The sequence below is a fragment of the Sebastes fasciatus genome, chromosome 21 (assembly GCF_043250625.1).
Source record: "Sebastes fasciatus isolate fSebFas1 chromosome 21, fSebFas1.pri, whole genome shotgun sequence".
In the NCBI taxonomy this organism is placed as follows: domain Eukaryota; kingdom Metazoa; phylum Chordata; class Actinopteri; order Perciformes; family Sebastidae; genus Sebastes; species Sebastes fasciatus.
The window spans coordinates 24,565,953-24,582,057 of record NC_133815.1 but is presented as its reverse complement, the minus strand read 5'-3'; the positions used below and the strand labels follow the sequence as shown (position 1 = coordinate 24,582,057).

Below are 16,105 nucleotides of genomic sequence, written 5' to 3'. Positions count from 1 at the left end.
CTCGGCTGTGAACCGATCCAGTGAATGCTGGACCACATCCTCTGCAAAAAGCAGCGATGAGATCCTTAGCACACCGGACTTTGGTTTAAGAAAAACCTATTCCTAAAATAAAGTAAAAGTACCAAAGTAGTAGTTTAAAACTATGTACAAGAGCAAACCTCCAAAGACGCTCTCTCCAGATTTCTTAAAAGAAGTTTAAAATCTCCTAAAGGAATCATACTGGACAGCTTCAACTCCTACTGTAGCGTGTTGTAGGTCAGGGGGGCAGAGTAGGAGAAGGCCTTTCTACTAAATTCTGAACAGACTGAGTAGATCGAGGGAGTATGTATTGGTAACAAAGGTTCCCTTGTTGCTTCACGGTGCTTTATTTTCATATCTAAACATTTTCATCTATTCTTTGCTGCATGGACAACATTCACATCACGGCCAGCTAAAACAAAGGTTACGGTAGTGTAACCCTAGTTCTATAAGCACAAGCGGAGCCCTCTACTGGACTCTATGGGTTATACTATGCCAGCTATCCCATGCCCTCTTCAGCGAGCGGTGCAAGAGCGGCAAGCCTCTTTGGTAGAGGTAACTATGGTTACAACCGCGGCACCACATTGACGTAAACACACTGATCCAGACCGGCTAAGGTTTAGACACCGCAGACCATCTACTTCTTTATAATCTAGGCCGCAGCAGCGGAGAATAGGGGGCTCTAACCAACCCAGACAGTACACAACTGATCTGGGTAAAGACATGGTCTAACACTGCAGGGGTCAAAAAGACAACAGTAGACACCCTGCACACCACATTCTCCAGGTCATCAAAGAGCAAGGGAACATGTATATGTGTATCATGCCCAGAGGGGGGGTCAGGTGCAACCCAACTGACACACACACCCCACCCTTTTCACCAGTTCTGTGTTGTTCCAGCAAGCACCGACCCTGAAAAGAAGTCCGACATGTCCAAGAGATAGAACCGTATGAACGGGCAAGGCGTCAACCATTATGCCGCCGCACATACGTCCTCGACACTCACCCCACTGAGCCTGAGGGGGAGCCGTGCATTCAACATCCAACGCATGAACCAGGAATAGCAGATGCGATCTTGCGTCATGTGGTGGAGGACATCCAGATGTATGACCCTTGACCTCAATGAACTCCTCAAGTTCTAGGGAACAAAGGAGAGGTTCGGTCTGAGAGTAGCCCTGCTGCGGTCACCACGACAACAAGCAACTGGGACACACCGCCTCTTTCTTAGTTCTGAGGCTAACGCAAGCAGCAAAGCTGTCTTGAATGACAGCGACTTCAAAGAAGAACGCTCTAGAGGCTGAAAGGGGTCCTTCACCAACGCCTCGAGCACCAATGGCAGTTCCCACTGCGGGGAGGAGGCGCGCATCACTGGCCGTTGCCTCCTGACCCCCTGCAGAAACCACAGACCAAAGACTGGTCTGTCGCCAAAACCCTTGTGCCAGGAATAAATGGCTGCTGCATACACTTTAACAGTGGCATGAGATAGCCCTCTATCCATCAAACACTGTAAAAAGGAACAGGACAAGGGATGTAACCTCCTTTCCTCGCACCAACGCTGAAGCCCCAACCACTTTCCAAGACAGAAGAAGTCCAGCAATACGTCACTGTGTTCTTCACTGCTCACCTGAATGATCCATTTGCCTGGGGGAATAGAGACACCACACCAAGAGGCCACTGGTTCACCTTTAAATGATCTGGACCTGCGCCTAGAATGCTTCTATGTTTGTTTTCTTAAATTCTTTGAATGCTGCAATTAACTACTAGTGCTACAGTCCATTTTGACAATCTGCATCGCCGGTTGATGTCATGTCTCTCTTCCACTGGTCTGTTAGAGGTGAAGTTGGATACATGTAGAATCAAGGCCATGCTGACGGAGGAGAGCCGGGGCAACAGGAAAACCAGAGGTGCACAACCACGTTGCCGATCTTGAGCTGGACCCACGTATTTTGTAAGTGAACTTTATAATGCATGTTGTATGAATACCTCAAATTATTTGTGGCCCTCATGATCTCTGCACCTGTACCTGGTATGTGACTGACAGTCATACCACTTTGGTGGTTCAGCATGACTATTTAAACTATTATTAAATAGAATATTCAGACAGCAAAGAATTGTGGGTTTGTGTTGGCCATCTGCATCATTGCTGTTACAGTTTCTGCCTCAGCGTTCCTGGTTTCTGTCTGCTCCTCCTGTGGGCTGTTTGGTGCTTTTCTGACGACGGTATCGCAGTGTGAGTTTCCCTGCCTGTTATACCCGGTGGATCACTGTGGACTATTGACTTTGTTTGTGCTGCCGCACTCGTTTGGTGGACACACGTGGCTCACGCTAGCTCCGGTTTCACCGGTACTCCGGTTCGGCCCACCCGGGTCGAGACCCCGTACACCCCCCGAAAGACTCTCAAGGCTTCTAGCCTTCAACTAAATCAGCATTGTGAGTTTACTTACCTGCTTGACCTGGTTCCCGTGTACGCTGTGAATAAACGATATAATCGACGTTACCTTCCAGTGTTTGTGCTGCATTTGGGTCCATACCACACAACAATGAAATGCTAGTTGGACTGTACTGTAGTCTCTTCATACTACACACACAACACAACATAATATAGAAATATTTAAATTAGAATAGAATAAAATTAAATAAAACAATATAAACAGTTAGTTTTCTACTAATCCTTATATACATACAGTATACATAGGTATATATATACAGGATACCGAGAGAGACTTTGGTTTAGTGGGAATGATGGTAGTGCAAAAGGTAGAGTAATGCTCAAAACCAGCATAACTGAAAGTTCCATGTCATTTATTTATGGCTTAGTTGTTAACATATAACATATCCTGTTAACAAATTACAAATTTAACATGTATTTTCAAAAACATCGGTTAGTGATTATTTGCTTCATATTATTATAATTATTATTATTATAATTTCTGTAGTTATCCAATTAAATCTTTGCTTCACACAAGGGACACAAGACACCATCAAAAGTTGGAGTACATGTTATAATAAATTAAAAAAACTTAGAACTCAAATAATGTATTAATACACAGATTACACTCAAGATCACACACTGACAACAACAACCATCCATACTATTTTTAAAAAAAGACATTTTCTAGTCATTTATATATATGTGTGTATCTATAGCACAGGTTCTCTGGTCATTCAGAGATAAACTTTAATTTGAAGTCTCTGCCTTCATATCTGTCGATCAAGCAGTGTGTGTCGTGTGTTATTCAATGCCTCTATCCCTCAGTAGCTTCTTCACATTCTTCAGGTAGTCAGCATCTGGGTAGCCGTCACTGAAAGCACACAAATTACACAGAGACAATTACTTTATTACATTAAGGGCAAAACAAGTGCACTGCAGAAGTAGAATAATTAAACTTTATACTGTATATATACAGAGAATATTACTGGGCAGCTTCAGTATTAAAACTGAAGAGACAGGAATAGAACCTGCTGTCACTCTCAAACTGACTGACTGCTCTTAAATTAATAAAACCGATTAAAACGATGTAGTTAACTGATCCTGGCCTTATTCAGCCAATAGTAATGGTTTACCTTTCAATCCAATAATGTCATATTTCAAAGATGCAGATAAAGAAAACCCTTTTAATTCCCCGTTTTTTGAGTGCCCGAGGCACTTAGTTCCACCATTGACACGAAGGTAACTCCTTTTCAGACCATCTCAATTGGTCAATCATCAATTTCTAGTTTTTATATCACATTTGATTTACATAATATTGGGCATTGGAAGACTGTGGTTCTAATATTTACTCACGCTCCGTCCGGTTGTGCTTTTAGGGGAATGGACGCTGTAGCGACCGTGTCCTCTCCATTTGCGTTGGTGGCAACAGTAAACAGGAGCTGCTGGTTGAAGGCCTTCTCCAGTAGCTTGAGAATCCTCCGACCCTCGCGGTTGTCAGGCAGATAAGCACAGAGCCGAAGCCCTGCGTAAGGCTGGCCAGGCTGAGGGTGTTTCTCCTGCAGGAAGACATGTTAAGTTTCAGAGGCACAGGAAATAGCAAGGGCTGTCCTCCACCAAAGACATTCTTTGTCGACTAACGCTCATATGATTTTGTCGACTTATCGATTAGTTGATTTAATTAACAGATCTAAAACTGTAAAACTGAGTTTCATCACAAAGAATCACACAATAAATCTTGTGTTTAATAAGTTTCTTGGAAATAAGTCATTCAGCGTGAAAAAAGTATAAAAATGTCTAATCGACTAAAGAAATCTTAGTGGACTGAGACCAAAACGACCGATTAGTCGACTAATAGCCCTGGTAAACAGCTCTGTCTCCAATGGATTCTATTTAAAGGTCCCATATCGTGCTCATTTTCAGGTTCGTGCTTGTATTTTGGGTTTCTACTAGAACATGTTTACATGCTTTAATGTTCAAAAAACACATTATTTTTCTCATACTGTCTGTCTGAATATACCCGTATTCATGCTCTGTCTGAAACGCTCCGTTTTAGCGCATTTCAACGAAATGTCAGCGGAATTGCATTGCTAGGAAACAGCTTGGGTCCATGTTTACATCCTGTCAGCTGATGTCATTCACATACACTGCAACAGGAACTGGGACACATTTAGTATGTTTATGTTTGAAACTGTGAAATGGTCTAAATATTGTAGATTTGTGACATCGCAAATGGACAGAAATCCTAACGGCTTGTCTCAAACGCACAATTTCTGAATACGGGCTGTGTGTATTTCTCCATGGATTGAGTGTTTTGATACTTTCACTGTATTTATATATCACTTTAACCTATTTTATAATATAAAAAACATGGAAAGCTCACTTGTTACAATATGGGACCTTTAAGTACAATTCATTTGCTTTGGCTCATACTTGAAGGAAACAGAATAGCTCCCCCAATAAAGTTCACTGCATGTTTTGCTCCGCTACAGAGCTGTGATGTAGTTCTACAGTCGCAGGGATGAGGTCAGGACGGATGGTTGGGCATGCAAAGCACATGGTTTATGTCCAGTCTAACTCTTCGTTTCACACCATCTTCCACTAACTCATGTTTTTGTTGCTTCAGTTTAACCACACTGTACTCATCAAGGTTTGTATAACCACAGCTAAGTACCGTGAGTTGCAGCAGGCAAGTTTTAGTCCTCAATCAAGCTGAAGTTTTTCTGGGAGCTGATATTGGAGAGAATACATTGGCGTCAGTGTAAACATCATCTTATTGTTTTGATAAAAATGTAATTCCTGGCAGCAATCAAAATGCTGACACAGGGAACGTCAGGAGCGCGTGGCGGCTGCGTGATTCACGCGTCAGGTGTTCACACCAGCTGTGTGTCAACTGCGTGTCTGCTGCCTTTCTGCTGCTGCAGCTGCTGCTGTCAGCCCTTTCTTTCTACATAGAGTTGGCCTTTTAATGGCCATTTCATTTCATTATAAATATTTTTAAAACATTTATATTTATTTTAGACAGAGAAAGGTTAAGAAATGTGTGGTAATTTGTAAATAATGGTAATAATCCACAATTAAAACTCCGTACTATATTCATTCATGGAGCTCCCCAAGTCACTGCATGTTCTAGAACACTGTCCGGCACATATTTCAGAATAAAAGCCTCGTGTTAACAAATGGAGGAACTCTATCCACAGAAAAAACGCTCGAGTGCTTTTATTTTGAAATTAAAGCAGGAAGTGTTGATTTAAAAATAAGTCTTTACTTTTTTTCATCTCTGTAACATATTCTACAGATAGACATCGAAACTGTAGTAATGTAGCTGATATGATGTCAATATACTGTCAATAGATCACTTTCACTGTCTGTTGTTGCTGTGAGACGCGCGCGGCACTAGTCAAAAATAGGCGAGACCTCTATTCGCTAGAAGAGACGCAGCTGAGACGCGCTGGTGACGTGCGTGAGACGCGCGGGCAGTGTTGCTGCTCTAACCTGTTAACACGGACACCGAAATAAAAAACAACAGGTAACGCAGCCGCCACGCGCTGCTGATGTTCCTGGTGTGTCCCGGGCATTATATCATTTTTACTGCTTCACGCCAGCGACAGCCGTGGCCGGAGGATTGTGTCTCGGTCCGTCCGTCCCATTCTCATGAACGTGATTTCTTCTTCAAATATGGCACAAACATCCACTTGGACTCAAGGATGAACTGATTCGAATTCGGTGGTCAAAGGTCAAGGTCACTGTGACCTCAGAAAACAATTCATACGCTAATTATGACAATTTCACAAATGTCTAACAGGATAAAATGATTAGGTGATGACATTTTGGACAGGCATGAATCCAAACTGCAACCTCACTGGTTGGCCGCAAATTTGTTCTCTTGTTTGTGATTTTCTTTTTTTTTTTTAAATATATTTATCTTGACCTTATATATAAAATAGTATAAGTGGTTTCAACACTAGCATATAACCCAATTAAATCTCGTGCCGCAGCGTGAAGGTTTCATTGTTTATCAGTTCCATCTGTCGCTGTGCCAACCGGACTAACCGGATCATCAGCTTCTTTCCTAGAGAGAATGCTGCCCACAGAAACCGGTTCTCTGCTCTGAGCTCCTTTACTGTTTCTCTTTCTGTTGAAGTGATTGTCATCTCTTTCTTTTGTTCTGTTCTTGGTACAGTGCTTTCAGTACACTAAGATAGACATCTGTATTGTCCACTCGTGTGGAGATTTGTCTTTGGCTTCACAGACATGCATACACTTCAAACCTGCCATGGGTTTAAACTCATGAGTACTTTGTGTAATTCAAGGGATGTGATGCAATTACGTTTATGACACCCGGAAGTTTTCATACCATAAATCAAGCTGGTTACTGATCCTATTTGTTGATTGTGAGGAATTTAAATTACGTTCATTTCAAATGATGCTTTTGAATACTTGTATGTACATTTTTAACAAAGCCAAGTTGCACTAAATGGGTAAAAAGTGAGAGAGACTGCTGGTGGTGGGAGGGACACAGGACTTTCAACCAGGAGACCAGTGTTCTTGTCCCAAAGTGTTGTTGAGTTATTACCTTGGAGGTTATGTTTTCAACGGTTTTTAGTGATGTTTGTGACGTGTTTTTAGTAACGTTAGTGATGTGTTTTTAGTAACGTTAGTGATGTGTTTTTAGTAACGTTAGTGACGTGTTTTTAGTGACATTATTGACGTGTTTTTAGTGACATTAGTGATGTGTTTTTTTAGTGACGTTAGCGACGTGTTTTTAGTGACGTTAGTGACGTGTTTTTAGTGACGTGTTTTTAGTGACGTTAGTGGCATGGTTTTGGTGATGTTAGTGACGTGTTTTTAGTGACGTTTGTGACGTGTTTTTAGTTACGTTAGTGACATTAGTGACGTTTCTGACGTGTTTTTAGTGACGTTAGTGACATGGTTTTAGTGATGTTAGTGACGTGTTTTTAGTGACGTTAGTGACGTGTTTTTAGTTACTATAGTGACATTAGTGACGTTTCTGATGTGTTTTTAGTGACGTTAGTGACGTGTTTTTAGTGACTTGTTTTTGGTGACGTTAGTGACTTCAGTGCCGTTAGTGACGTGTTTTTAGTGACGTTAGCGACAGTGACGTTAGTGACATTAGTGATGTGTTTTTAGTGACGTTAGTGACAGTGATGTTTGTGATGTGTTTTTAGTGACATTAGTGATGTTAGTGACATTAGTGTTGTGTTTTTATTGACGTTAGTGACGTGTTTTTAGTGACGTTAGCGACAGTGACGTTAGTGACATTAGTGATGTGTTTTTAGTGACGTTAGTGACAGTGATGTTTGTGATGTGTTTTTAGTGACATTAGTGATGTTAGTGACATTAGTGTTGTGTTTTTAGTGACGTTAGTGACGTGTTTTTAGTGACACTAGTGACGTAAGTGACGTGTTTTTAGTGATGTTAGTGATGTGTTTTTAGTGACGTTAGTGATGTGTTTTTAGTGACGTTAGTGACGTGTTTTTAATGACATTAGTGACGTTTGTGACGTTAGTGATGTTTTGATGTGTTTTTAGTGACGTTAGTGATGTTTGGGATGTATTTTTAGTGACGTTAGTGACATTAGTGACGTTTGTGACGTGTTTTTAGTGACGTGTTTTTAGTGACGTTAGTGCCGTGTTTTTAGTGCCGTGTTTTTAGTGACGTTAGTGCCGTGTTTTTAGTGACTTGTTTTTAGTGACGTTAGTGACTTTAGTGATGTTAGTGACGTGTTTTTAGTGACGTGTTTTTAGTGACGTTAGTGACGTGTTTTTAGTGACTTGTTTTTAGTGAAGTAAGTGACTTTAGTGATGTTAGTGACGTGTTTTTAGTGACGTTAGTGACATTAGTGACGTTTGTGACGCGTTTTTAGTGACGTTAGCGATCTTTGTGACGTGTTTTTTGTACTTATGTTTATTGTGTACGTATTTTACTTATTTTAAGACCAACAACGATATTTATCCTAATTCTAACTAAGTGGTTTTGTTGCCTAAACCTAACTGCGACCATTGACGTAGTTTTTGTTGTGTGGCATACAAATGACACGTGAAAAGGTTGAAATGCGCTCTCATGACACATATGTCCTTATAATATTGTGCTATTTATACACCTTCCTATGACATCAAGTTGTTTTAACAATATAAACCAAACACATACACAGTTTAAGAACATTAAACACACACACACACACACACACACACAGAAAAAGAGGGCCACCTACACAAGAAGAGGCACTAAAAAGAGAGGTTTTAGCCAAGCCTAGCTGCACATCATTATTTTTTCTTTTGAATTAAGTACTATGCACACCATCTCCAGTTTTGTCTGTCATCCAAAAAAAGTTGTTATGCACATAAAAAATTTTTTTTCCAATGCTAAGATTCGTACTATGAAATAATCCTAGCCTCATCTGGGTTGTGATTTCAACAGATTCCAGGGAATCTGCATATGCACACGAACCAGAAGCCAAACAATCACGAGATAGATAGCAGATAGTGTAGAGTGGATCCACTATAACTCAACTTTAAATAGATTCACAGTGAGGTTTTTAGCCAAGCTTACCGACTGGATTCCATCTGGGAATTTGTAGTTGATCTGAAGAGTGTTGTCATCAGGGAATCCTCTCAGGTCTCTGTGGAGGATCACCCAGGTCATCTGGCCCTTTGGCTGGCAGCCGGGCAGTACTCCGTTCACCCCATTCACCTCTTCACTAGCTGCACAGACAGCAGGCCAGCTTTAGTCAAATGATCCAGAAGTAAGTAGAAGAACAACATTGAAAGCTTGACAGACACAGAGAATTGGTTTAGATGTGTGTGTGAAGTACCTTGTTGTACCAGTGATGGAGGACCCTGTCCGTCCAGGTAGCGGTTGCAGTGTAATTTCTCGCTGCTCTGGCTAGAGCCCATACTGAGCAGCAGTAGACAAAACACACAGAGAGGGAAACACATCAACATCATTGGCTGAATTTTGTGAATATCCAACAACATTGTTAATGAGCACATCATCTAAATTGGACTACTGTGATTTAACTCCACTGATTTCCCACATAAAGGTCAGTTTCCTAGTCATGGATACAGGAGGTGATTTGTAGCTCAGTGGGGAGAATTGATGGTCTTTAACCGCTATAGGTTGGCGGTTACATCCCTGGCTCCTACTGTCTGCATGTCCCAGCGTCCCTGAGAGAGACACCGAACCCCAAGTTGCTTCCTGGGTGCTTTAACCCATCATAAACACTTAGGAAAGGGTACATACAAAGGTCAAATTTCATGTATGTAACCTGTATGTATATGACGTATGTAATAAAGTTTAAGTTTAGTACTGCCATTGGGAGCCTGAGCCATAGTAGGGACTAAAGAGAGGCCAAAGCAGGATGTCTATGCTTTACTCTTTAGATTTTGGACCATTCTTTTCTTAAATCTGTCTCTACCATCCCCCAACTTTATGGAAGTGCAATAGCAAATCACTGAGTACCTCTAAGGCAGGGGTCAGCAACCTTTAATATCAAAAGAGCCATTTTAGGCAAATAAAAACAAGAAAATCTGTCTGGAGCCACAAAAGTCGTAATGTTACGAGAAGAAAGTCATTACTTTACGAGAAAAAAAAGTCGTAATATTACGAGAATAAAGTAATAATATTAAGGAAAAAGGTTGTAATGTTATGAGAATAAAGTCATAACTTTACGAGAAAAAAGTCGTCATAATATTATTATTCTCATAATGCTACGACTTCTTTTCTCATAAACCTATGACTTTATTCTCGAAATCTCAGATTTATTTTATTTTCCTCAATGTGGCCCTAATACTCCGTGGTACCATAGACCTACAACAATGATGAATAAAAATGTAAATGTAAACAAAAAAACAGTTATTCATTTCCACAAATTTTTTTTAAAAATCCACATGGAGCCACTGGAGAGGGGCTAAAGAGCCACATGTGGCTCCGGAGACGCAGTTATATATATATATATATATATATATATATATATATCTAAATTTAAAAAATAAATAAATATATATATACACATTTCAAAAAAATATATATAAATATATATATATATATATACATATTCTTTTTTATTTATTTATTCAAAATTGTTCTTATTCCACCTTAGATGGGTTATTTCAGTTCTACTCTTAAGAGACTACAGCGTCACCCAGTCACGGCAGCACACAGAATAAATCAATGTCCTTTCACTGGTGTGATTCAGAGCTATTCTATCTGACCTATAGGAACTTTAAAGTACGACACACAGACCACAAGTACATTAAAGTATGTGATGTGGACAAGGTTATCTTCATTACAAATTCAATATTAAGGTTCCATTATTTTGTGACTTGCATGTTTCCACCCCTTACGGTAACGTCGAGTAATGTTCGATAAATATAAGTTAAATAGTCAGACGTGCTCTCGTGCTTAATGTTTTCACTCTGTTGAGTAATAGCAGAGTAAACTGGCTGTGGGTCAAGCTGAAAATCAAAAAACGTGACTCAGTATAATTTCTGAAATCATTTACAGTATATTTAAATCTTGCTGCCCAACACCCTGCTCTAAAAGGTCTGTTGTAACTTTGAATAAAAGCCTTTAGTTTTTAACAGGTTTGTGCTCAGCGCTGTGACTAGTCAACACACACAGGTTTGTCTGACACGATACAGAGAACTGGTTTACAGTCTAATCATCACAGTAAAGCTTGATCATCAGTCAGTACCTGTTGAAATGCTCGTCTTCTTCACACCTTAGTAAAGCTTTTCTCCTTTTTCTTCTGTCTCTCTTCTGTGCAGTCCCGAGGTCAGGTGTCTCTTCAGCTCATGATGACATGAGGAAGAGACAGTGATGGGCGTGTCCAGTATAGCTGGGCGGAGGTGTGCTGCTGAGTCATCTGTTCAACTGGTGGAGCAACTTTCACAGGGACTCTAATGTGTGTGTGTGTGCGTGTGTCTCTTTTACACACACACGCACCTAAACACAACAATGGCCTGACTTTGTGGTTGATTAGTAGATCACTAAAGCCCAAACAAAGATCTGTGGTGTCTGCTAGCATTCATTGCATCAGCCTTGGGTTTGTTTCTCCTTTACTGTTTTTTCTCCGCTGCTTCACATGAGACAACACTTGAGTTAAAGGAGCAGTGTGTAGGATCTGAGGTGAGGTGAGGAGATTTACAACCAACTGAAGCCTCCCTCGTATGCCAAGTGTGTAGAAGAGCTACGGTGGCCGACGTGTGAATGTCCATCTCTAGAGCCAGCTGTAAGAGTAGTATGGGTCATGTGTGTATGCCGGAGTGGTGAAGCAAGAAAGAGCGAGCGGCGGCAGCGACGGGAGCAAGTCACGGGAGCGAGTAACGTCATCGACTCCGGCCCGAGCTCTTCTGGGCTACTGTAGAAACATGGTGGTGCAACATGGCGGACTCAGTGAAGAAGACCCGCTCACTATGTAGATATTAACGGCTAACGAAAACACACCGATTCTTATCATCAGGAGCCGGTATTTCAAAATCAGATCACAGGATTATAGCGCTTGGATTGGATTACATTCTGGTCTGATCTGAAAACTGGGTATTTCAATGCAGATCCAAAGATGTTTGATCCTGATTTGGTGATCCAATCCTACCTTTAATCCAGGGAGTTCCACAGCTGTGGGGTTCTAACGGAAACTCCTGGTCTCCCTTTGTAATGAGACAGGCTGTGGTAACAGTGAGGAGGGTCCTACCTGAGGAGCGCAGGCAGCGGCTGGGCTCGAAGGGCTCGAGTAATTCTAAAATGTAGTTAGGGGCAAGGTCATATAGGGCTTTAAAAGTAATCAGTAAAATTTTAAAAACAATACGATACCTGACTGGGAGCCAGTGAAGTGTTGCAAGGATGGGTGTGATATGGTCTTGTCTCTTAGAGTTTGTTAATAGTCTGGCTGCCGCGTTCTGAACAAGTTGGAGACGGGATATGGCTTTTTGACTGAGCCCTGAATAAAGTGAATCAAAGCAGAGCTCGGAGTCAAAGACCACACCCAGGTTGCGGGCAGACTGCGCGATGTTAGATGACAGGTTGCTAAGTTTCTTTGCTAACTCATTAGTCCGGTTTTGTGGGGGGCAAATAGAAGCACTGGCGTGTTCAGGGAGTGGCCTTGGGTGGCACAGGCCACCCCTGAAATCTGATTGGCCACCCCAAGTGCCACCGCAATATCTTAAAATATGATTGGCTATATGCCCAGTCAGAGGCGGGCCACGGCACTGAATGTAAACTGCACTCTTGTTTAGAGTTGCAGTTCCTTCTCAAACCTGAGAGGCAGAGATGCGCTAAAGTAGTATGTAGCCTGCAAAAAAAAAGGCGCGAAGAAGAAGAAGTTTGAGCAGGTGAACCTACAGGTGAAACAAACTTTTTTTCTACAGTCAGTCTATCGAAGCAACACGTCTCTGGAGCGTCGTCGTGAAAGATGTGAGTAGCCTACATTTTACTACACTTACTGTGCCTGTAGTTAAAAGCTGTAACGGTCTTGTTTTATTTCTTTTTATTGTAATTGGCACAAGGCTGTCATCATCTCATCTCATTAGCAAACACTGTTTTGACTGTCAACGATGCTGAAGCTAACATTTAGCTATTCTGTACTGCGTAACATTGTTATGTTAGACCCGTGTAACATCAATTACATTTCGTTTTCATTCATGTGTATGCACAATTATCTATTGTACAACATATAAGAATGTCGTGCATTATGGGACTATTACAGTATGAAAAGAAATCAGAATATAAAGGATTTCTTCAAAAGAAAGAAATCCAAAATAGAGGCAGAACAGAGGCAGAGCAGTCAGTCAGAGGATGAGAGCCAGCTTGTCCTGAAACAGCCTTCAGCTTCAGCTGTACACATAGGTATGTGAAATCCTGATAGTTCAAGTTTGTTCTCATGTTTGAACTTACTCATTGGGTTTGACTGTAACATACCACTTAGTTTACTTAGGAAAGGCTGATTGTATTATCATTCTAATCACAGCTTATGTATTATTATAGTCACATGTGGATGGTAAAGATGAAAGACCCTCAACATCACATACACATCAGGGTATGTATGAATTTACCTTCTTTAAAACATTATGTGCATTGATTCGAACTGGGATATTTCACTTATACTACAGTGGCATATACTGTCATTAAGCGTGTAGACAAATTTTACTGGTGTGAAAAGCCTAAATGTGACAATTTGACATATAAATGAACTGATAAAATCTCTGTATTGCTTCAGGTGTGTCCAGTGCTGACAATCCAGAGGTTCCTACAGGCCATGCACAGGGGGATAGTGGTGTGGCAGCCCCATTTGGCGGGCTCGGACCTATTGGTATGTCTTAACAATTCATTTTTCATATGAAGTATAATATGCTTAATATTTTAGGCACATTTTATTATCATTCTAATGACAACCTATGTGTTATTGCAGAGTCAAATGAAGATTCCTGTGATGAAGGCCCCTTACCGTCACATACACAGCACAGTATGTATGCTTTACCTTTTTTTTTTTGTTGTTGTAATGTTTTTAAACATTACAGTATCCGCTTTTATTTGGATCATTATATTAATAACACTGGTGTTTAAAAGCTAAATGTGACAATTTTGAAATATAATTAAACTGATAAAATCTCTGTATTGCTTCAGGTGTGTCCAGTGCTGACAATCCAGAGGTTCCTGCAGGCCATGCACGGGGGGATAGTGGTGTGGCAGCCCCTTTTGGCGGGCTCGGACCTATTGGTATGTCTTAACAATTAATTTTTCATATGAAGTATAATATACTTAATATTTTAGGCACATTATCATTCTAATGACAACCTATGTGTTATTGCAGAGTCAGGCGAAGATTCCTGTGATGAAGGCCCCTTACCGTCACATATGCAGCAGGGTATGTATGCTTTACCTTTTAAAAAAAAAAAAAAAAAAACATTACAGTATCTGCTTTTATTTGGATCAGGATATCAATAATACTGGTGTTTAAAAGCTAAATGTGGCAATTTTAAATATAATTAAACTAATAAAATCTCTGTATTGCTTCAGGTGTGTCCAGTGCTGACAATCCAGAGGTTCCTGCAGGCCATCCACAGGGGGATAGTGGTGTGGCAGCCCCTTTTAGCCGGCCCGGACCTATTGGTATGTCTTAACAATTCATTTAAGTCAAATCAGTGACTTAAATGACACTTAAAGGTTCTGATTCCCATACATTTGTCACTTACAGATATTTCACAGTCAAGAGCAGCAGGACCCACTCAACCCCGGTTAAAGATGTATCCAAAAACCATGCAAGGGGAGAAGAGGAGGTCGTTCAATCCATCTTGGTACAACACGTTTTCATGGCTTGAGTACTCACTAATGAAAGACTCCGCTTACTGCTATGCATGCAGACAGTTCTCTTTGCCTAGCACGTCAGAATCCTTTTTTACCTCAGAATCCGGCTTTTCACATTGGAAAAAAGCAATGTATAAAGATGCTGGCTTTAAGTTGCATGAAAAATCTGATTCTCAACAAAGGGAATTTCTTAGAAATTCTTGAAATGATTGCTAAACACAATCCCGTGGTAGCCAAAAAAATGAAAGCAAAAGGCAATGCAAAATACACAAGCAATACCATACAAAATGAAATTCTGCAGTGCTTAGCCAGTATGGTGCAGGATTCCATTGTGAAAGAAGTGAAAGAGAGTGAGGTATTCTCCATCATCGCTGATGAAACCAAAGATCTGCAAAAAAAGGAGCAGCTGTCATTAGTACTTCGATATTATTACAATGGGGCTGTTCTTGAAAGCTTCCTTGAATTCCAGCATGCACAAAATCTAGATGCTAAGGGGCTTAGTGACATGATCATCAAGTGCTTAGAAAGCTATGGCCTTCAGTATAAATCAAACCTTGTTGGACAAGGTTATGACGGCGCCTCAGTAATGAGTGGTAAACATTCGGGTGTGGCAGCCGGAATTAAGACAGAGGCTAAAACTGCGTTTTATGTCCACTGTAATGCGCACTGTCTAAACCTGGTCTTGGTTGACACTGTAAAGTCAGTTCCAGAGGCAGATTGTTTCTTTTCGCTGCTTGAGAAGATCTATGTATACATGTCAGGCTCTTATGTGCACCAGAAATGGCTTACTGTCCAGAAAGAGATGTATGGTGGCACACCTAGAGTTACAAAAATTAAGTGACACAAGATGGGCATGTAGAGCAGTAGCTTGCAGGAATTTGATGGATAGATTACCAGCTGTGTTGTGTGTTCTTCAAAATACAAGTTCAGAAAATCACAGAGACAGGTCCATTGATGCTAGAGGTCTGCTTGCACAGATTGACCTCACATTCATAGGCCTCAACACTGTAGCACATGTAAAGTTTATAATTTGTTTGGTTAAATAATTTGTTCAAAGAGGCGTATGTATTTTAAATATGTTTGCACTTTATAGGCGGAGAGTGACTGTTTTTTAATGTGCATTGTTTTCTTATGTTGGCTTTTGGAGTCACAGGTTATTTTGTAGCATTATTACTGTAACAAATCAGTGTTGAAACAAGATTTGTTACAAGTGATGTAAGCTTTTTTTATGCACACATAAGCTCTGGTAAGGTCAGCTATCTCTGTTGATAAAATATTCTACACGGTCTGTACCTCCAACCATTTACATTGTTGCACATGTAAAGTTTTGCACAGT

The 16,105-nt window shown here is 40.7% G+C and overlaps 1 protein-coding gene and 1 long non-coding RNA gene across 2 annotated transcripts; one reads left to right on the top strand and one right to left on the bottom strand.

Annotated features, from left to right (window-relative positions):
* Window positions 1-2,802: 2,802 nt before the first annotated feature.
* Window positions 2,803-11,292, bottom strand: dtx3la (deltex E3 ubiquitin ligase 3L a). Its single transcript, XM_074621354.1, has 5 exons — window positions 11,162-11,292; window positions 9,281-9,363; window positions 9,019-9,170; window positions 3,802-4,004; window positions 2,803-3,319 (listed from the first exon to the last, which is right to left on the bottom strand). Exons 2-5 carry the CDS (start codon window positions 9,360-9,362, stop codon window positions 3,250-3,252), a joined length of 507 nt encoding a protein of 168 aa, XP_074477455.1. The 5' UTR covers window position 9,363; window positions 11,162-11,292; the 3' UTR covers window positions 2,803-3,249.
* A 2,015-nt stretch (window positions 11,293-13,307) lies between these two features.
* On the top strand, window positions 13,308-14,049 carry LOC141759356 (uncharacterized). The gene is made up of 3 exons (XR_012592102.1): window positions 13,308-13,501; window positions 13,682-13,774; window positions 13,874-14,049. It is a non-coding gene; the product is annotated as an uncharacterized LOC141759356 (long non-coding RNA).
* Window positions 14,050-16,105: the final 2,056 nt, after the last annotated feature.